Source organism: Aythya fuligula, chromosome Z, assembly GCF_009819795.1.
Source record: "Aythya fuligula isolate bAytFul2 chromosome Z, bAytFul2.pri, whole genome shotgun sequence".
Classification (NCBI taxonomy): Eukaryota; Metazoa; Chordata; class Aves; order Anseriformes; family Anatidae; genus Aythya; species Aythya fuligula.
Genome location: NC_045593.1, coordinates 51427661 through 51450462, shown reverse-complemented (window position 1 = coordinate 51450462; position 22802 = coordinate 51427661). Strand labels below are relative to the sequence as shown.

General features: G+C 39.6%; 1 protein-coding gene across 6 annotated transcripts in view; it reads left to right on the top strand.

Moving 5' to 3' along the window:
• The first annotated feature begins 2769 nt into the window (after positions 1–2769).
• The window catches only part of PRRC1 (proline rich coiled-coil 1), a 31131-nt gene continuing 11098 nt past the window's right edge, over positions 2770–22802 (top strand). Inside the window, exons 1-7 of one of the 6 annotated variants that reach the window (XM_032205824.1) lie at positions 3119–3412; positions 3542–3561; positions 3689–3742; positions 9343–9459; positions 13621–13998; positions 15291–15454; positions 19208–19310. In XM_032205824.1, the coding sequence (XP_032061715.1) occupies positions 9363–9459; positions 13621–13998; positions 15291–15454; positions 19208–19310 (742 nt within the window). In that variant the 5' untranslated portion in view covers positions 3119–3412; positions 3542–3561; positions 3689–3742; positions 9343–9362. Of the gene's footprint in view, positions 2790–2978; positions 3053–3118; positions 3413–3541; positions 3562–3688; positions 3743–5026; positions 5385–9342; positions 9460–13620; positions 13999–15290; positions 15455–19207; positions 19311–22802 lie in introns of those variants that run through there. The other 5 variants (XM_032205825.1, XM_032205829.1, XM_032205826.1 and 2 more) reach the window with 5 other exon arrangements.

The following is a 22802-nucleotide window of genomic DNA, read 5'->3' as shown; positions in this document are numbered from 1 at the left end:
AATGAAGTTCTGAATCCGACCAACTCTTCCTGGCTGAACATCCTCCAGAAGAACATTAACTGAACCTTGGGGAACCATGCACTAACTAATTCAGTGGGACAATTTTCAAAGTTTCTTCTAGAAATGAAAATATAGGCTGAGGCTGCTAAAGAAGCATTGTAGTAACATCTTCCCCTGACCAGCATCAGAAGAACCATTCACATAAACAGTGGCAGAAAAAGGAGAAAAACTGTAGTTCCACCTACCCAGCAGGAAGGTAAACAAACTTACTGTAAAAGAAAAGCCATGTTTATCAAGCTTTCACTGAGCTTAAAAATAAGCTAAGTAATGGATTTAAAAATACCCTCTGAATACTTAACTGATGATGTTTCAAGCTTCCCATCAGCTGAGGAGCAAGGAGAACCAAACATCATGACCCTGTGGAGTATCGCTATTCCAGTTAAGATGGGAGGCACTCAACTGCTGTAGTGAGGGAATTAACATCAAACCCCTTATGGCTCTAGTCCTCAGTTGCAGTCTATCACATAAAATAAAGACAGATGACACAATCACCAGGTAAGTACTCTTCAAGATACCTTCCTCCGCTTGCTTCAGAAATACAAGAGAGTAATTCAGCCTGCGCCATCTGTGCTGGCTCTCCATTGCAAGAGAGGTCACAGCCTGTGTCCCTGTGATCGCCCTGCTCACAGCCCCTCTGCTCACTGGGAGGCGAGGGAAGCTCTGGCACTGAGGTCTGGCAGGCCACGCTGTACAGGAGACACTCCTGGCTAGACCATCCCTTTACCTGAATACCTTGAGTCATGGTCCACACAGAGAGGTTTTGTCTCTTGATGCACTTTAGATACAGCTGCAGCTATTTTTATTTTTTTTTGTATTTCCACAAGATATCTGCACAACTACAAAACTCCACCGTCATCAGAACGCCGAAGAGTATGCTTACATGGGAGCAAATTAAAGAAAAAAATGTTATTGAAAAAAGGAGAAAAAAAAGTTTCCTGAACTTTTTTCCATTTTATTCCTTTAATTGACAGTTACCCCAGGGCAGGTTTGTTTGTTTGTTTGTTACGTACATGATAAAGGTAATCATAACCATTTCATTTGTGTTCACTGTATCATTTAATAATGGGAATGACAAGACTTATGAAGATACATTTTAAGTTTGCAAAGCAGTTTTGAGAAAAAAAAATGGATTAAGCAAAATTAAGAGTTATGTTTGTATGACAGAAATTGTTTCAAGAACATGCTATTAATTAAGCTGGTTGCCACAGAGTTGGTAGAGGCCAGACTGAGATCAATGTAACAAAACAATTCTGAATGGTTTCCTAAGAATGGGGAGTGCAAAATCTTCATTTACACAAATCAATGCACTTGGTGATCTCAGCAATGTCACGATGAATGCTGAGCAGTTTTTGATGGGTTTACACTTAACTTTCAAATAATCACACACCATGCTGAAAAATGATCGGCATGTCTTCCATTTCGCTAAATGAGGGAGCAACTAAATGGCCTTTTATTTAGCAGCAGCTAAAATACTGGAATGTTCCAGCCAAAGACAAGGGTGAATTCAACTCAAGTGATGAAGAATACTTGGCTTTCTGAGGCACGGAAGAGAGAACACAAAAAGCATCTCGCACACACGATACAGTAATAAAATCACCAAGGCCATGGGGGGAAAAAAAAAAAGAAAAAGCAAGAAGGCAAGTTCTCAGACGCTAGTGCAGAGTGGAATGGCATCCTCTGAATGGAGAAGAAGGGAACTGTCTCTTTAACCTTATGAGGATTTTGAATATAGTATTTGTAAGAAAAACTATGTTTTTGCATCCACATTTCCACTTGACAATCTGATTCAGGCAAAAGGGGGAATGATACAGCCAAGGAACAGATAAAATTAGTCCCACTGACACACATGGCTGGTTATTTTCTCATCACTGAAATAACATGGATCAAATAATGATGGTTTTTGAAAAGTTCAGAAGTTTCTCTTAGGCTTCATTTGGTTCAGTTGCTCCACATTCTTCTGTCAATTCTCCATTGCACTGGCATTTTACAGTTTTCCTGTATCATTAAAGCCACTTCTTTTTTTACAAACCCTTACTGTACTAGGTTATTTTGCACAGAAGATTAGGTTTTCTTACTGGGCTGTTGTTCACTAGTCTGGCAGCTGACGGTTCATTCTGGCATTTCTGACCTGGGCCATGCCAGACCGGTGTTAGTTTACCTTCTGTGGCCGAGCACAGAAGCCCATACTGTGATACTGACAAAATACGGGGGCAGAGAAGTATTTGAGGTATGTATTTTGACATCTCCTTGTCCAGGTCTTTGAATCATACACCCATTCGCGGTTGCGTGTGGCTAAAAAGCCCAGCTAAAAGCCAGCAGCCCGTCAGCCTGAACTCCAGGGTGCCCAGCGGCGCGGCTACGGCTGTAAATAAGCCCGCCACGCCAGTTTTTACCTGGTGGCGAGCAGGCAGGGCGGTTATTTACACACATGAAGCCGTCAACACGCCTCGCTACGACTAACGGCTCCCATCTGCCGCTCGGAGCCGCCGTTGAACGTGGCAGAAGGGGCGGGGCAGCGCGCAGCACCCCCTCCTTAACCCCCCCCTCCCGCCGCCATCTTGTGTGGCAGGCAGGGGCGGGGCTCCGCCCGGGCGGCGGCCGCGGGAGACGTGGCAGCGCGTGGCGCTGGGCGGGGCTAGGGCGGGTGGGGGGGGGGGGAGTGTAGCAGCGCGCATGCGCCGCGCCGCGGGGGCTGCCGGGACTTGTAGGCGGCGGCGGCTGCGGCCCGGGTCCGTGCCTCGTCCCTGCCGGCGGGGCGCGGGGCGCGGGCTCCCCCCGAGGCCGCGCGGCGGCGGCGGGGGCCGGGCGGCGGGGGCCGGGCCCGCGGGGGGGGCGCGGGCAGCGCGGGGCCAGGGGGGCCGCGCTGGCAGCTGGAGGCCGGGAGGGAGGGGCCGCAGGGCTGGGCAGGGCCGGGCAGGGCCGGGCCGGGCGGCGGGGTCGCGGTCGCGCCGCTGCCGTCGCTGCCCCGCGCTCACCGGTGCCGGCTGCGGCGGTAGGGACGGGGCCGGGGCTGGGGCTGGGGCTGGGGCTGGGGGCGGGGGGGGCTGGTGCTGGCAGAACGGTGGCTGGGCGGCAGGACAATTTCCCAAGGATTAGAAAGGTTTTGGGAGAGTAAAAACGACCCATTTATACAGTGCTCAAAGTGGAACTGCCTATTACATGGTGGTGGTTGTTGTTATTATTATTATTATTATTATTTATGAACTGCGATGTCCCTGTCTGCAGTAGTCTCAAATTGGGGCCGGCCGCTGTTGGCATGCCCCGCGTTGTGTGCCGCCCTGTGAGGTGGTGGCAGGGCTGAGGCAGGCCGGGCTCTGACCGGTGATCAGTGAAGGCTTTTCCTCTTTATCTTGTAAGTGAGACCTTGATGCGGGTGTTTCGATTGCCATTGTCTATGCTACGAATATAAAATAACTATAGGAGAGTTCAGATCTTTCTTTTATTTTTTATTTTTTTTCGCCCCTTCGTTGCCTCTCCTTAGAGCAAGTCATTTAACACCAGGTGATTAAAATGGTGATCCCTGCGTGCCCTTCTTTTGGCTTCAGCGAGGCTTTGTGTGTCCTCTAGGACCTGTCTGCAGGTTCTGAAGGAAGTTTTATCTCTGTCTCTCTCTCCCTCTCTAAAATAGAATAAAGCAGCGTGAGGAATGTTTCAGATGAGACTTTAACTTCTCGTGTTGCAAGTATGTTGTCTTTTTTACCGGCATCAACTTCATCCTTAATGGGATGTCATTCATCTTTGTCACTTTCTTTATTGCTTGCCCCTTGGGCAGTCAGTCTGTTCTAATATTTTATTTGAATCTTTAAGTTCTTGGGCTTTTTTGCCCCTTGGGCTTCTATCCTCTTCAATGGAAGTATGTGCCTGTGACTCAGTTAATGCAACCTAGGATGTACCATTTTATTTGAAGTGGTGTTTGCTTTGGGTGTATGGCTCCAAACAGTTGATTTGCTCAGATAAATAAATAAATGGCTACTGCTTACTCTGGAAAGCTGTCAACTCTGTTTAGCCATTACTAGTGTGAGTAATCACACACAGTGTGTTTCTTTACTTTACTTTACTTACACTTTAAGTAAAATAGTTATACATATTGTGATTTAAAGATTAAAAGTTTAATAGTGTTTGGATTCGATATTCCAGCTGTACTTTTTTTTTTTTTTTTTTTTTTTTTTTCCGTTTTAGACTCTGGTTGGAGAACAGTTTTGTCCCCTAGAGCTCTTGAGTATATTGTGTGTTTTTTATTAGCAGGAGTATCTACTGAAATACAAGAAGGGGTTAATTAAGAATGACTGAAAATAAGACCTTAGTATAAACTCTGAAGTATGACTGATTTCTGGATAATGTGTTTTTATCCATGTGAAATCTGCTAATCTCCATTTGTGGGTAATCTTATCATTAACTGTCAATTTCTTATATTAGAGTAATAACCTGAAGAATGCTTTTGAAGTATGGTTATGTCATTAAGATTATTGCTGAAATATTAAAGTAAATGTAATCACTTCCTATTAAACTTAAGTCAAAAGATGATTAATTTCCCAGCTCAGCCTTTTAGTCTCTAAATCGAATGATTTAGTTCCTGCTTTTAACATCAGCTCCGTTCAAATTTTCAGTCAGAGCTTTAGCCTGTCTTTCCGTCAGCATACACAGGCCTTGCATTTGGGAATTAGGTTAATGGCTGAGATTCATCTGGTGAGAATCAGTAAAATACAGTTACCAGTCAGCTAAGGACAGACCTTGCGGATATGGCACACTTTCCCTCTGTAATGCTGGGATTAAGTGTCTTCCCTAATGCATCCTATTAATACTGATAAAGATTTCTTTTAAACCAACCAAACAAACAAAAAAGATGGAAGCCTAACAAAAGTAATGTCTGTCCTTAAATGAGTTATTTTAAGGAAGGCTGGTCATTGGGAATGTAGGGAAGTTGTTGTTTTGTTTTGTTTTTCTGTATTTTTCTTTTCTGCATCACTTCTTTTGCTTTCATATAAGCATAAGTAAGGGTTTTCTTCCAATTAAAAATGTGGTGAGATTATCAAACTTGTGATATCAACTTCTGGTCAAAAATCGGTAGATGGCGGTACTGCTGTAATTTTCACCTACTTGTACATACCGCAGTTTGCTTGTCTCAAGTTTTTCCTTTGTCTCTTCAGCTTAGTAATACACAGTGTTCCAGTTTGCAGGAAGGAATATAAAAGTCTGTGTATTTAAATTAACGTTTGAATTAATTTTTCCATCTATTTGTGTTGCATTACGTGGCTATATTTGCTTGAAAAATATTTGCTGATGATAAAGCAGCGACAGAGGAGAGGGGAGAAGTAAAGAACGTAGTAAGTTGCACATTAGCATGTATTTTTGGCTAAACAGAATGGCTTGCAGATTTGCAGCATGGCTGGCTGTGATGAATAATATTTTGTAGAAAGTTAGATGGAATAAAAACTGTCTAGGTAAAAAGCAGAAAATCTCACTGTAGCTTTCTATAGACTTATATCCTTAAGAAATGAATCTTTATTTTCAGGGACTACTCATTGTAAATTGGTTTTGTCTTGTCGTATAAATAATGACTTAAACATTTATTTTTATTTTTTAGACAGGCCAATTCAAGCAGTAGTTAAGGATTTGTAGGATTTACTGGGGAACTTCTGCCCAGCAGCTTCTCTCAGGGAAGTTGGAAATCCTCATTGGAAACTTTGAGGACATTATTCTTGAAGTTTGTGGATTCGTTGTATTTTTTTTTCCTGTTTCTTTTTTTTTTTTTTTTTTCCTGTTCTTACACATTTCTCATATAATGCTTGCTTCCCAATTTCTCATACATGTCTGTGTTCAGACAGGCCATTTAGATTCAAGTGCTAACCCATACATGCTGCAGAATTAGTTCTAATTACATGTCATGCTGGACTCTTTTGACATGATGAGCTATTATCTTCCAATTACATCTATTGTGTTTTTCCTTTCTTTTTGCAAACTCCCTTCTGTCCTGTCTTATCTTGTTTTATTTCATGTCTTATTTTTTTCTTTAACCTTTTTTTTTGTTTGTTTAAATTGTTTCTCCATGCAGCACTTGTAAACTATGACTAGCTTATGTTGAGAATTCAGTGTTTAGAAAGCAGTTATTTGTGCATGCTGCCAGGTCAGGACTTGACAATGAATTTGACTGTTGCGTGACATTTCTCAATCTTGTGTTCTTCATAGCCAGAGCACAGTCTGTTTCCCTCTCAGAGCTGCAAAAGGATGTCTTGGGGCAGGGGGGAATCAGGGAGTAGGAGCTCATAGAAAACGTGAAGACATGTAAACTGAAAGGCAGAGGATTGGGTAGATGGAAAAATAAAAGAGTGAAAGTAATGAATTGGGAGGGGGAGGAAAATATTACAGGCTGCCGTGGCTGTGTGATTTGTGAAGGAATAAATAAATCTCTGCCTTTCCACCCAGAGGTGGGGAGAAGTCGCCTCTTCTCCAGCTATTGGCAAAAATCCCAATGGATTATAGTGGACAATACATGAAGGAGTATAGGATGTGTTAGGGTCAGGGGATAAATCTTGAGGCAGGCAGAAGGGAGGCAGAGCAGTGTACTTGTGACAGGGTACCAGCAGGAAGGCATCCAGCTTACTGTGGATGTGTACTGGTGGTGCACACCCAGGGCTGTGGGCCCTGGGGTAACGGGAACAAACCCCACTGCTGGCAGGGTTCCCCTCGTGAGCTGCTGTCTTTGGCCAGGCTGGGTTGGCAGATGGTTGGCTGTCCTGCAGTCTCCCCAGTGAGGGGAGAAAACGTGAAAACACCGATTTTTATTTTTATTTTTTTTTTGTGTGTTTTGAGCCCCCTCTTTATTTTATTTCTGTTTCAGGAACTGACTTGCAATTTCTGACTTGCAAGCTGGGGGGTGCTGTAGCAGTTCTCTTATTTTAAAGGCAGTAGAAAAAAGCAACTACAGAGTCTATTTACATTACTGCTTATCCCTAGTTTTCCAGATGCCAGTTCAGGTTTCTTTTTTTCGTCAGCATCTTTTTTTGGCCCCACCTCCCTCCCCCTTCCTGCATCTCCAATGTCTGTCAGGCTTTGAGAAATGCTTTGTGTGGAGTTTTTGAGAAGTGGCCCTGTGGAACCTTTTCGGTCATTCTGCGTGGCCAGGGTGTTTAATTTTGGTATCAGCTGCATTCAGGGAGCAGATCAGCGGAGCCTCAATAAAATAAGATGTTTCTAGGAGGTTTGGGTCAGTGATTACTTCAGTTGCACAATGGAAAATTCTTCCTGGCTTTGCAGTGTATAATTGGAAGAAGGATGACTTAGAAATGCTTTTACGGATGGAATGTAAACTCACATAACCTGATTAAAAGACAGAAATCTTATCACTGCAAATTCCTCTGCGTAGTGAAGTTTAATGGGAGGCTGTGTGCAGTTCCTTTCTAAGGGACGACGAGATGGATGTGCTAACTCTGTAAGGACAGTCTGTGCCCCACCAGGCTGTTACTGACCCATCCATCCTGCCTAAAGCGAAGCTTTTAAATGGATTAAAGAGGTCCCCAGAAACTGAAGTCTTTCCATCATAAGAGTTTTCATGAAGAGTGCTGTCTGTATATTGTATACCATGTTTGCTTGCTGTCTGAGGCTGGGCGCATTTAATATTGAATCATTTATGCAAAGCCTAGTGGTTTGGCAGTGGGTCTGGAATTTCTCCTCCCGTAAGATTTTGATGCTTTCATTGTTTTTTGAGTTATGCTATAAGCCTGACAGGACTAAAAGTTGCATCCTACTTTTTAGATCTTTCAGTTTGGTTATGAGTTAATTCTTTCCTCCACTTTAAACTTACAGTTGTCTATGCATTTAGACAACAGTGGGATAGTGAGGATATTGTTTTTGGTTTATGCTTTTTTTTTTTTTTTTTTTTTTTTTGAGAGTGGAAGAAATGTATTTTTGCAAGTGGAATTACTTTTATATACATGTGGGTATTCTTACTCAACACATTATCTACGCCTTTTCCTCTATAAATTGTTAAGGGAATAATCTGGCACTCCTCAGTAGCTGCTGACGTAATGGATATGGTGGAAAATGTTTGAGTGTCTCAGTTTTTCATATGTATAATTATGTAGGGTTTTTATTTTATTAAAATTTCCTTAAGAAATGTTCCTTCAGGGAGTCATACAAATCCTTGGTGTGTAGCTTACCAGGCCTGGGAGGAGGCAGGGCTTTCTGTTTGCTGTCTCTGCACTGAAGAACGAAATTCTCCAGGTGTTTTTGAGTCTTGATTTTTATATATATATTTGTTTACCTCTCCTTTTCTTGTCCAAAGGCTTTACACATTAATTTTAAACTTTTAAATGAATGCGTAGCTTTACTTTTTCAGTAGTGGTATATTTTGAAGGTTTACTTAAAAGTGTTACAAGATGAACTTGGTCTTCAAAACAAAAGCTGAATTTGTCATTTGTCTTTGTTTCTAACACTGTTACCAGACTAGTACGATACATGGGTTTTACAGGAATTGGCTGTACTGGAAGTCTTACTCAGTGTACTATTCATAACTTCTCGAGTTCATTTGATTTCCATGTAATTTTAGCCGTATTTGAACTAAATCCTGTCTGGTTTCATTTAGCTTTCTTGGGGCTTAATTCAACTGGCCCAAAGTACTTCCTTAAGGTAGGCAAACTGCTGCTAGAAATTAGGTCACAGAGTCAGGAGCTTCTGGGCTGGTTCCCTGCCATGCTGATTTTATTGTTCATAGCGTTCAGCCAGGTGCTTTGGTCCAGGTGCGATGCTCAGCAGCATCTGCTGAAATTCCTAGGCCTGAGATGGCTACAACTTGTTCAGTGCTGTTTCTCTGCTGCCAGCAGGGGGAGGCTTTGGTCCTTAGTCTTGCCCTGGTCATGTTTTGCATCCTTTCCTGCTGTAGCTCTGAAAATTACAGGCCTTTGAATTTCTACCACTCAATAATGCAGCAAAATACTGCCTAGTAGATAGGTTTTTCTTACAATGGGATGAGGGGGTTGAGATGGGTAACTATGTCTGTAGTATTACTCATCTAAATACCATCAGTATGTATTAGACACAGTAAGATTTTTAGAAAGATGCTTGGTGTCTGACATTATTACAGTGCTAAAGATAAGGGTAAGGTGTAGGAGAAATGAAGCATACTAGATAATTACGTACTTGAGAGCAGACTTTTTTTTTTTTTCCTAGAGTTGAGATTTCCCCATTCTGTTGGGTAATGTAAATCACTGTGTTGTGGCCCTCTCATTTTAATTTAAAATCTTTTGTTTTGTTGCTGAAATTATGCTTTTTATTTTTTTCTTATAGGTTTTCGTAGCTGAAGGAAAATGATGGAAGAGAGTGGAATAGAGACAACTCCACCTGGCACACCCCCACCAAGCACAGTGGGGGCTACTGCTGCCTCTGCTACACCTGTCTCATTAGGTACCGAAACTTATTTTGCAACTTGGTCACATTTGTTCATGTGTTCTGAAGCACAGCCATTCATTCAAAAATGTTGCAATTAGCATAATTACGGTGCTCTTCTCCAGACTAATTTGAAGGATTTAAATTGTTTCTTAATCATGGAAGTGTGCTTATCTGATGCACATTTGACACAGAATATTTTAAACTTTTTTTTTATTCTTGAAACTTTTTTTTTATAAAGTTAAATGGATACACTTGTGTTTTTTAAGGATGTGGCCAACTATTAAGAAATAGCACCTTATGCTACAATGCACGGTTAGAAGATCGGCATAGAAGGAAGTTACAGTAGTAAACCTGAAAAGTAATCACTTTTTTAGTACTGTGGGTGGAAGTCAAAGCTATATGTGCACTTAATCTATTTTTTTAAAGGATCTGAACACCATATGCTAAATACCAAATATTTTGTTTTTCTGACACGTCTGGTATTTTGTGCAGTGGTCTCCAAAGTGCTGTGTGCTTACCCCATGAGGTGCACCAGACAATTCACTGGGGTGTGAGAAGAAAACGTTCAAACTTCTACTGACATTTATTTTTATCTAAAAAAATAAAGCAATTAAGTTCTTTGAGCATTTAATATATGCCTTGACACCCACCAACCTGAGTGAATAATCCAGTATGTCAGACAGTCAAGTTGTGTATGGTATATGAGGTGTCCTTACAGAAGAGTGGGTGTTCCATAACACAGAGGGGTTGACAGTAGCAGCCTCACTTGTTATCTTGCTTTCAGTGTTTCAACACTGTGTGTCTGGTTTAGTGGAATTGTGGATTATATTACCTAGTTTAACTAAACTAACCCTCACAAAATGGGCAAGTGTTTTAGGAAGATTCCAGCACAGATTGAAGGTAATGCTAACAATGTGAACACAAGCAGGCAGCAAGGAAATGACAGAGGTGATGCTTCTGCACATTGTACGAACTCTTTGTTAGCCACATTGCGAGGTAAAAACAATGACGATCTAGTCAGATCAGAGAAGAAATTGGCCAAAAAAGTTTCAAAATGTTCAAGACTATTTGAAATGCTGTTTTATATCTGCCACTGTCAGGGATGAACCTTATCCAAAGTTTATACTGTACCTTTTGATACTAGCTAGTGATAGCATGAAGCCAATATAATTAGCAAGACATTTAAAAGCTAAGCATCCAGAACATGAAGACTAAACGTTACATTTTTTTGGCAATATTCCAAGTCATATAGTAGTCAGTACAGTACCTTACTAAATTTCACTACAGTTAATACTAAAATTTTAGAAGCCTCTTTAGAGGCTTCTTTTTTTTTTAACAGTGAAAGACAAAAACCTATGTACCATTGGGGAAACATGTTCTTCCTGTGATGGTAAAAATGGCTGAAATAATACTTGGAAAACAATGCAGTGACAGCACATTGTCAGCAAATACTGTTGAAAGATGTATAGAAAACATTGCTGAAGATTTGAAAAAACAAACTATGCAGTGTGGGAGGTTTGCTATACACTTGGCTGAAAGTATGGGTGTTCCTAGCATGTCTCAGCTTGTGGTATTTGCTAGATTCTGTTTTAATAATGACGTACAAAAGCTATTTCATTGTGAACCACTAAAGGAGAGATGTGCTGTAGAAGACATATGCTCAACAGTAAATTACCTTTTTAGTAAAAACACAGCTTTATGGGACAACTGTATAAGAGTAACCACTGATAGAATGGCTGGATGCTTTGGCTGGAATTAAACAGATGCCAGTGTAAGGTTAGAGAGGTATCACCAAATGTGAAATTTATTCACTGCATTGTTCATGTCAAGCTATTGCAGCAAAGAAATTGGAGCTGGAACTGCAGAGTACTACTGGGTGTTATTGATATGGTTCGTTTTATAAAAACAGCCTTTAAATAGCAGAATATTTACAATAATTTGCAGTGAGATGAGGGTTGACCAGTGACATTTTTTTTGCATGATAGAGGGGTTTGCTGGTTATTTTGTGGCAAAGTGCTTAGAAGAGTTATTGAGCTTAAAGATGAGTTGCATGTTTTTCTGCTATGAAGAGACAACTTTTCTAAATTGTCTAACCTTTTCTGTAATGACAGTATCAGCATTGTGCTACCTAGCAGATACTTTCTAAAACTAATAGAAAAAAGTAATGTATCCCATAGAGGCAAAGGAGGCATTTTAACAGGCAATGAGAAAGTACACTTTTCATTAGAAACTCATGGTACGGACACAGCATTTTGAAAATAGCTGTTTGGGAAAGTTTCAATTATTATGTGATGCTTTTTCTGAAAAGTAATACAAGTGTATACCTTTGAAAACTCCTGTCTGTACACATAAATTTAGATGTAGAAGTTCCTGTCCTGTTTAAAAATCTTCAACAGAAAGAGTTTCTGTGGATTTTGAACTGATTTGTTAAAAAATATGAAAGTGTAACATTAGTTTGCTTTCTGATTAGCTTACATGAATTTACTATCTGAATTTCAAGAAAAATGCATTAAAGAATTAATGGATGGAATGGAAAAGAAGAATCATGATTTAGAAAGCACAGTGAATGATGCGATTCCTCCACTTGGATGTGGATCTTCGTGAGGTGTTTTTTCAGCTATGACAGTTAGTAAATCCAAGTGTCAGATTAAACTGAGCATAGAACCAAACCTTTTAATCACTATATGAAAGTGTTAGACCAAGACTTCAGAAAATAATGAGGCTTACTCAATCACACTGCTCACACTAAAGAAAAAGATAAAGTATTAAAAATAGAATTATATACTATATTAATACTTGGACTTGAGAGGAGGATCAAAGATCGGCAGAGAGTTGTAGCATCTCACTTAAAAAGACAGCATTAGAAAGGTGGGGTCGCTTAACCTAGCTCTGAGCTGCCTTCCAGCGCCTAAAGGGGGCCCACTGAAAGCTGGGGAAGGTCTCTTTACCAGGGAGCGTAGTAAAAAGTAAAGCATTAAAGGCTTTATACCAAAATAGGCTGGATTTCGATTAGACATGAGGAAGAAATCCTTTACTGAGGGTGGAGAGACACTGGCACAGGTTGCCCAGAGAAGTGGATGCACCATCCCAGGAAGTGTTCAAGGCCAGGCTGGATGGGGCTTTGAGCAGCCTTACTTAACAGAAGGTTTCCCTGCTTATGGCAGGTGGGTTGAAGCAAGATAGTCCCTAAAGTTCCTTCCAACCCAAACTGTTCTGTGATTCTAATAGTTATTAATAGTATATTAATAATAAAAAGTGTTAGGGAGAGCAGAAAGGTGTTTGTATTACTACTAAAAAGTGTTCCAAAAAAATGCCATTCATCTTTATCTTATCCTTTTAAAATTTTGTTTTATAATGCACATAATATGCTGGTACAGTGCTACAAGAAAGTAATTTATAAATAAAGAAATGTGCATGTATTGGATGATGCTTGCTCAATTTTTTACTGAGAGGAGTGTATGAGATCAGTGCTTTAGTGTAATTCAACGCATCATTTGACTGTTGATCATGTTTAGGCTGAGGTGCATGAATTGCTTGAGCTGATCCAACAGTTCATTGCTATCAAAAAAAAAAAAAAAGATCATTTTTGTTTTTCTAACTTACTTTTCTGGCTATCCTTGATTTAGTGGGCAAAACTGGCTTATCCAAGGATCATGTGGGGCCAGAATGAGACAGAGAAAGCATAGGGTTTATGGGACTAGATACCAAGGAATACAGGTCTGCCTGGTCAGTGTACCTTACAGATTGACACCTCTGAAGTAACTACCTTAGCCCTATATCTAACCTGAGTATACATTTGATTTTTCTTGAAGATGGACACTTCCTGCATCACTGTAACTCCTGTTGATTAAGCATTGACTTAGCTGGCTAGAAATTTCTGCAGCAGCCTTCAGCAGCTGTCCATTCAGTAGACAAATGTTGACTCATCTTTTTCTGTTCTCGGCTAAGGCAAATAGGGTAATGCAAGAAAAAGGGACGTGGATTACATGATACTGTCACAAAAAAATGAGTGGAATCAATGTTGTGTGCAAACTTAAGCAAAACTAACATTCCCTTTCAAGGGAAAAAAGCAGACTTGTTCAAAACTTGCTTTTGAAGTTATCTGACCAAATCTGTAACTGAATTTCTGAGGTTAAGGACTGATATTGCTAAAATACATTTTTTTCTCTCTCCTAGCTTTGTCCAGTCCCCTTGCTACACCAAGCATGTCATCTCCACCATACTCACCACCTATGCCAGCCGCAGTGTCTCCACTTCCTCCTCCTATGATGACTTCGGCTTCTCTTCCATTTGTACCTTCCGCAGCAGTTTCTACTATTGCACCACCTTTAACTCCTGCCCCACCTCCTATTGCCCCTTCAGCTTTTAGTACCTCCCAGTTCTCTACACCTCCTCCATTAAGCTCTACAGCTGGCCCTGGTCTTTCTGCACCTCCCACTGGTCCACCTATTTCAGGATTTTCCATGTCTTCAACCTATGACATTACCAGAGGTCATGCTGGTCGAGCACCACAGAGCCCACTGATGCCGTCATTTTCTGCACCTCCGGTGACAGGTATCTTTTTTTAATTTTTTTATATGCTTTCGTGTTTGTGAGACATGGAGCGCGTTGACCTCCTGGGTGGTGGTCTTTTTTATTCCCAACTCTGCTAGAGTCCTGCAAGTTTAAGTTCTTATCATTCCAGGTACAATTAATTAATGTAGCCACGCTCAGAAGAATGGAGAGTAGCCTTTAAATGCAGTCATGGTCTAGAACAGAGTCCCCTTTTATGGAGGTCTACTAGCGTCCAGGCTTGCAAAAAACTACTTGCGAGATGTGGGTTTTGTTAACTTGTGCAGAAGAATCAGACCGAATGTGGAGACCTATCTTTTGTTTAGGACAGAGAGTCAAGTAGAGACATGATATTTCCACAGTATGGTATGACATTGCAGGCTGTAATCTCATATTTTAGTTTTATTTTTTTAATCTTTAATGAACTGCTCATCCCCTGACACCGGCTTCTATTTTCTTATTTCAAGTCACTAAATTGCATTAGGACAGCTAAAAATACATACCTTCCATGCAAGCAGTTTCTGTAGTTGCTTGCTCTACTGATGTCATTTTCTGCTAGTGGAATGGAAACTTGGCTGTTTACTTGCAATTGGGCCAGGCTTTTTCTGTTATTGGTGATATCTCTGTTAAGTGTTCTGTATTAGGAAAATGTTTAAAAAGACCTATCTGTTGGGCAATGTAAGATAAAAATAACTCTTGATTAAGGCCTGTGTTGGAAAATCTGTTAAAATAGACCTGAATAATGGGGTAAAGGTTCAGGCTAAAATTTTCTATTGTTTGAGTTTCTTTTTGTTTTCCTTAAAAATATGTAAAGCTTTTCATTTGTTTGCTCCTTTTTCTATTGCTACTAATTTCCAGCACCCAGGGTTAGAAATTTTCCTACCTCTCTTTTTATTATGTATGAGAACATTCCTATCTTTATATGCAGAGAGCAACACCCATTCCTCTTTTTCCTCAACTGAGTGCATATTACTAAAATTTGAATACAATTAAAAGCACCACTATTGAACTAAGCTCTAATAAAAAAAAAAAAACATTGTTTAATTTTACACATAATGTACAGGCAGTCTCAGTTCTATTAGTAGACATTGTTGAACTCATTTACAGTGGTTATATCTGCTAACCTTTAACAAGCAGAATTGTTCTGGGGCCATCAAGAAATGAAGCAAAACAGCCCAGTATTCTTAAATTCTTCCTGCTCATTTTCCTGTTAAACAATGCATGTTGCTACAGTATAACAAATTAAGTGCAGTAGAATAAATGAACACTTGTGTTTTATTTCTCCCTTTTACAAGGTGTTTTGGCAGATCCTATTACTCAACAAGCATCTTTCTCATCCCCTTTGGCTTCTGGAACTGGAAGTGGTTCTGCAATCACTTTTCCTGAGGAGCATGAAGACCCCAGAGTGTCTACTACTCAGGGTGGAGCACCTGCTGGAGGACTGTGGGGGTTTATAAAAGTAAGGTTTTTTTCTCTTGTTACCTTTCACAAGAAGTTATGACTTCTTACTGACTGCAGTAGGACAAACCTTATTTTTTAAATGCATGTTAGTATGAATCCCATCTTTCCTCAGGTGTCATGTGAAAGGTGGCCATTTTTAGTTGTGATGTTTGTTGAGCTAATGCTTTTTCTCTTCCTCTGCATAGAAGAGGAAGGACTACACAAATGCAGGTGTTCTAGATTAATTTTAGTTTTTGTGACAGGAAGACTTGCCTAACAGGTTCTGTCACCCATTCTTAAATTAGGTGACGTTTTAGAAAATCCTTAAGACTTGAAAGCTGCTTTGTACTTCATAGCAATTGGATGCCGAACAAAATGATAATGTTTTACCTCGACAAAATTTATTTTTTTAACATTTCCTTATGAAGTGAATTTGATTTCTTTGGGATGCAAGTCCTGCCTGTTCTGTAACAGATAAGTCTCTTCAAGGGGAGAACAATAAAATCTCTACCACCTAAGAAAAGTTTACCTGAGAAATGCCTAAGACATCTTGTACGATTTTTCTGTTCTACTAAAAAGTGTGAAATGTATACTGAAGAGTAGCTGTTCTTGCAGCAGTCCCACAATCCCGAGGAAACAGCAAGCAGCATCCACAAGTAGAATTTATTAGTCTGTAACCTTTCTGAAGCTTTGGAAAATGCTACGTATAAGTAGCTTTGTGTAGATTGTTGCAAAATCCAAGGGCTGTTAATAAATGCTAAACCCCATCCTCAAGAGCAGCACCATCTTCTTTGCTGGTTTATGCCAAACCTGAAGGAAAGATTGAGGGGACTAAAGTCGTGATGGGAATGTAGAGTCTTGGAGGGACATTCAAGCTCTTTTGAATGTGAAAAGCTGGGAGAAAAAGTTGTGACATGGCAAACTCTACCGGCAAGGAATATACATCTTGACAGTGAAACAGCTTTGAAGCGCCAGATTAAACCTCCATCACTACAGTGAGAGCAGCGTGTTGTGCTGCCCTTTTCAGGAAGATATGTCTTCTCATGGTTATGAAAATACATGGTTTTTCTTCCCTTAAATAATAATGTCCTTCTCTCAGTCATTATGTTTCTTTTTGTATTTGCAGTAGATGGTAATGTTCCAGAGAATGTTGTTCTTGTGGCGTGGTTTTGTAGCCATTTTGAAAGTACAAGAGCTTGCAGTTGCAAATTATCAGAAAAGCCAATCTCATCCCCATTACTGGTGCCTTTATAGCAGGAAGGTTCAAAAGGTGTCCTGTTTCCATTTTTGGAGAAAATCACTATCTGACATCAATAATAAAAACTAAACCTTTATTGACATATTAAGTGTTCTGTGTGGTCCATGTGCTCAGTGGCCTCTTTTTGAGGACTTTTTAGGTCAGAGAACAAGGAATCATTAATTACAATGAAGCCATCAAGTTCTTGATGTTTGTCCGCATACATCAGACTTTGTTTTCTGAAGATGAGCCGGAATCTAGAAGACAAACTGGTAATTACTGTAGAAATGCATCCTGGATTCCTGTTGAAGAACTAAAATAGTAGTTGGAGTAGTTACCTTATTTTTATTCTAGATATAGTCTGAACTACTTTTTTCTCAGGTGTTCTTAAGATAGATGTTTATACCTTTCTTCTAGATTCCCTTCAAGTTAGGTAATACTCAAGATTGTGACAATCTAAGATTGACAAGTTTATGGTCTAGAATTGAGTGAGACTGCTTCAGTTCCCTGAATCTGTCAAAGGTGGCCAAGGAGCGTTATAGATATATTCCAAAATTGATTCCATGTGTCAGAAGCAAAGTTGGACACTAAAGCAGTCTTTGCACCTCATGGCCTGAGTATTTGACTGGTTGAAAAAAGAGGACATCAATACCTAAATTTTCAACAGATGTGTATTTGCAGTCTTCCAAAGTTGAAGATTCCCCATCTGTTTGGATTTATGTTGACTTAGCAATGACTTGGTAGAAATTCCAAATCTAACTACATTATGGTTCATAGTGTTGTGAACCTTAGTGTTTTGCACTGATAGAAAAAATGTAGATTATTTCTCCCTGCTTTGTGACAGGCCAGTTACCGTAAGGCAGTGTGCAAAGGCAGAAGCAGCAGTTTCTTGCACTTCATGAATTTGATTACCTGCAGGAGAAGCGTATTAGTTATTAGTTAGGAAGCCAAGATGGAAGTGATTGGAGAAGTACTGCTTGACTCCAGAACTGGAACTTCCTACTGGCAGCATTTCTGAGAATCTTATTCCCTCAGGTCTCTTCTTCTTCTTCTTCACTTGAAGCAGACAAACCTCAAATTTTGAGAGAACTGAAGAAGGAATATTGCTAGAACTGAAGAAGGAATATTACTGGCCTGCTCATGACAGCATCCTGTGGATATATGAGAAATCACAATAACTTACGTATTACTGAGTGATGCTACCATTCAGAAAAGTGTCTGGGGTTGTATGCATGGGAAAGAAGAGGCTACAATGGGCTCTGCCTTGAAAAAGTTTCGCTATATTAGCATTAGAAATTGTTCTATTTCCTTTACCAAATTCTATACGCAGGCTTAGTGCTCTCCACGGTGATGGGAAGAGTACCTGAACTCAGCAGTGAGCTATTTCAATGTGAGGTGTGGGTAAAACAATCCTTATTAGTATCTATACGGTATCTCAGGAGATATAGGATTGTGGCTTTTTGCCTTTGTTAAGTTTGCAACAAAGAAATAGAAAGCATTTGTATTTGTGGAAACAAAGCTTTGCTGAGCAGAAGTTATTCTAAGATAATTAAAGCTTGTCTGATTCTGCAGTTCACTGAAACATGTTAAATATTAAGCAAGCACTTGCCAAAAAAAGTGCATGCACAGTGCTTCCCTGAATAATGCTTGTTCTAAAGAGAAGCAAATGTAAGCATTTGCATTTTTAATGTTAGACCTAAAGCAGCCTGCCTACCAAAGAAATGTTACAGGTGTTACAGTTCTTAAGTTATAAATGTTAAAGTTTCCAGTTATTTATCCCTCCCTAATTAAGCATTGTTGTCTTTCTTCTTTCACTCTATAATCTTTCCTGGATTTAAGTAAACTTGTGAAGAGATACAGACATTCATTAAGACTATTTGCAAGACACAGGACAGTGTTTGTGTTTATATTTAATCAACTTTGAAGTCTGTCAGCAGCTCCACCTATGATTTGGCTGGAGAGTACAGAACATTTTTCCAGTATTGTTTAGAATCTATTTATAAATTGAGGACTTTCAGCTCAATTGCCCTAGAAATATTTCTTAGTAATGGACAATACAAAAATAGATCCTATTGTCTTTATGAAGGTTAGAAAAGAGAGTTCTTCAGCCTAAGTTAGCACAGAGTAAATCTAGCTGCATACTCTGATGGTGCTTATAGTTAGCATGGGAAATCTACAACCTTACTAAATGCTCACAGGTTCCAGTCCCAGAATAGAACCAGATAAAGTGTGTTGCACACTATCACTGATTGAGATGTTTCTTTTTAAGCTAATCTGAGTAATGCATTAATGCAGAGGATGGGAAAGACAATACTTGAAGTGTATGCTTTAACTAAAGAGTCATGCGGTGATAGTCATCTCCCATAGCATATATGCTGAGGAGTGAGATGCAATGTTATATAGGGTAAATGTGATAAGGAAAACACAAAATAGTTTAATATTTTAAGGGATCTTTTTGTTTGTTTGTTTTTTAACTGTAACACTTTGGCATCCTGATAGAAGATAAATATGGAAATCTTATTTGCTTAAATTTAGGGTGTAGCTGAGAATCCCATGGTGAAGTCTGTCCTTGATAAAACCAAACATTCAGTGGAGTCTATGATCACAACACTGGATCCTGGGATGGTTCCATATATCAGTAAGTATTTGTGACAAACCATTACATAATACTTGCAAATAATAGGTTAACCTAATAGCGTGCTACTTACACACTTGAAGTTTGTATATCATAGAATGGTTTGGGTTGGAGGGGACCTTAAAGATCGCCTAGTTTCAACCCCTGTGCCTTGGGCAGGGACACCTCCCACTAGACCAGGTTGCTCAAAGCCCTATCCAGCCTGGCCTTGAACACTTCCAGGGATGGGGCATCCACAGCTTCCCTGGGCAACCTGTGCCTATGCCTCACCACAAAAAGAGTAAAGAATTTAAATATGTGGTATGTTAATTCAAAGCCACAGTACTGTACTGATTTTTCAGGTGTATTGAGGTGTATTTTCCACTGTGAGGCTGGCTTCATTTATGTCTTGAGGTTCATTTGGCATTTGTATTCCACTATAGTTCATGTAGTGGCATAGTAATACATTTTTAATACAAACTGTGGAAGATGAGGAGAAAAAAAAATGATAAAAACAATAAAGAGCACTCGTGTATAATGTCTGAGTTTCCATACTTTTTTCTCCCACTGTATCTCCGTTTAAGTGTTACGGAGTTTAAAGTACATTGTAAGTATCAATTCTATTATATCGCATGATTAAATACTAGTATTGTATAAGGTACCACATTCAAACTAAAACAAGTTGAAAGGTGGGCAGACTCAGAGAGGCAAAGGACAGAGGTATTTACATGGCTTTTGAGGCTTTCTTCTGACTTTGATCTGTTCTACTTCTCTACTCTGCTAGTATTATACTATTTTTAGGAAATTTGGCAAACTTAAAGCAGTAGGAAAATGAAAATTTTTAAGCAGTCTAATGAGGTCTGAAGCATTTCTGGGCATTGAGCCTTCAAGGAAAAGCATAGCATTTCAATTAGTTTGAAAATTATTAGGAGGGAGAAACTTTGTTGTATTCAGCGGTTTTTGTTTTACTGAAGTACATGTTATGTCACACATAGTGACCTGAGATTTCTACTTATTAAATATGGAACAGAAGACATAATTTATCTAGGGTGGTAGTTTGTTTTTTTATCCTTACCCCCCCCCCCCCCCCCTTCCTTCCAGCAGTTCTCTAAGCAGTCCTCCCTCTTTTGTTGTGCCAATACTGCCCTTTGTCTGAATGTAGGTCAAGCTGATCAGGAAGCTGATGTGGCTGAGAAGTAACTATTAATATTTTTTGCATTTTGTTTTTCGGAGCTGTTTTTCAACTGGATTTATTCTGTGATCAGGCTAACGATATTGCTGCAGTCTTGCACTAATGCAGTGGACAATATGTCAAATAAAAGGGGAAGACGACCTTATCATTGAAAGTAGTTAATCATCTTAAATTTAACTAAATATATCCTAGCAGTTTATTAGTGGTGAGACAGGGGGATATGAAGTCAGTGAGAAGTACAGCCAGCAATTGAGAAACTATTGAGTGGAGTATCAGGAGGCAAGGTATAGTAAATAATGATGATGCACAATTAGGGGAATTGTAGTTAAGGTTGCCATTGCAGTCTTGACTGTCCCTTTTTAATATGGAATATCTCAGAATTCACTGACAGTTTGGAGCACTATTCATTGGACAGAACAGAATTACTTAGAGGAGGAAGTCATTTTAATAAAATGCTTTGCTTGTAAGATTCTGTTAAGAGTATGGAAGCTCAATGGTTGTCGCAAAGTTCTCTGCAATCATGCTAGAAGGGAAAACAGCCGTGTATGTCTATTTGTAGTTGCAAGTTGTGGAAATAGGTTGGAAATTTGTAAACTTAGTATTTACCTTTTTCTAGAAATGTTCTCTGGAATTGGCAAAAGTCATGCTGTCAACAGAAATTGGCCCCCTTCTCTCTGCTCTCTCTCCATTGCTGCAATTCCAAACAAATTTCAGATTTTTTCATGCCAAAGCCTGAAAGTACCAAAGCTTGTAGATGAGGTGGTCGAAAGAATATTTGCATGTGAAAAAATAGGATTTGTGTAATCTCCTCCTTGAAAATAGCTGAACTGTTTTCAGTGGCTCAGGGTAAAGACTTCGGTCTGAGTCAAACACATGGAATGGAATATCTGTCTGCACGTTAAATGTTGGGTCACCTTATAAGCATTTAAAAAAAAAAAAGTTTTAGAACGAAAGAGGACAATCAATCTCAAATTGTCTTTGGAACCAGCATTTCAGGAACGCGCAAGGTGTACAATGTACAGGGACTGGACCTTAACTGGATGTGACAGTTCTGTCTTAAATATACACCAATACATTCAAATTTTTGCACTTTAGATTTTACTATTTCCATATTACCATAACGTGTGACAGACGCAGTCACAGATTTTCTTTTAGTGCATGTTTTACCTTTGTTTCGTTTCTGTGGTGAAAAGAGATAAATGCTTTTGTTACATGATGATCCTTAATATAAAAGCACATAATCTAAATTCATCATGTGCAGAATACAAACATGAGTCAAAATTAGTTCTTAAGTTAATATGCAGTAACTTATTATTAGATATGTTTTGGCTTAGTTTTCAGTTGACTAAAAAGCTCATTATCAGTTTTTCTATCCCTAGGCCATGCAAAACAAGGCTAGCTTCAGCAAAAGCCTGCAGTCAATTTTAAGAACATGTACTTAACTTGATTTTTATCAAGAAGGAATCAATGAAAAAAGATATTTTCAGTAATTTCCCTATTTTTATTGGCCTGTTGTTTTGCTATGTTGAAAATAAATGCACCAGAGTTCAATGATGTGTACATCCAATTCCATTCAGTAAACTAATTAATATATAACAAGATTTTTTTTAAAAAAAAAAAAAAAGCTTACTACTGTTCTGGCATACCTTTGGGAATTCTTCATAAAAAGAAAATATTTCCCGTAATTGAGGTCTGCTGAGTAATATGAGCCAAAGAATAAACTATTCTTTCCTTTAAAATTTAAACTTAAAGCTTTGTTTGGAGGATTTTATTTTAGATCAGGATAAATACTGCAGGCTTTATCAGCAGGTGTAATTGAGATTTTCTGTTTAGAATCACAGAACATCTCGGTTTGGAAGAGACCTTAAAAGATCACCTAGTTCCAACCCCCCTGCCATGGGCAAGGATGCCACCCACTAGATCAGGTTGCCCAGGACCTTGTCCAACCTGGTCTTGAACAGCTCCAGGGATGGGGCATCCACAACCTCTCTGAGCAAGATGTTCCAGTGCCTCACCAACCTCTGCATGAAGAGTTTCCTCCTAACCTCTAATCTGAATCTCCCCTCTTTTACTTTAAAACCATTCCTCCTTGTCCTAACATTATCTGCAAAAGCAAAATGTTGCTTCTTTTTTTATAAGCCTCCTTTAAGTTTTGAAAAGCTGCAAAGAAGTCACTCATAGGAGAGGTGCTCCAGCCCTCTGATCATTTTTGTGGCCCTCCTCTGGACTTGCTCGTCCCACAAAAGCCCCACATCCTTCTTGTGGTAGGGGCCCCAGACCTAGATGCAGCACTCCAGGTGGGGCCTCATGAGGGCAGAGCAGAG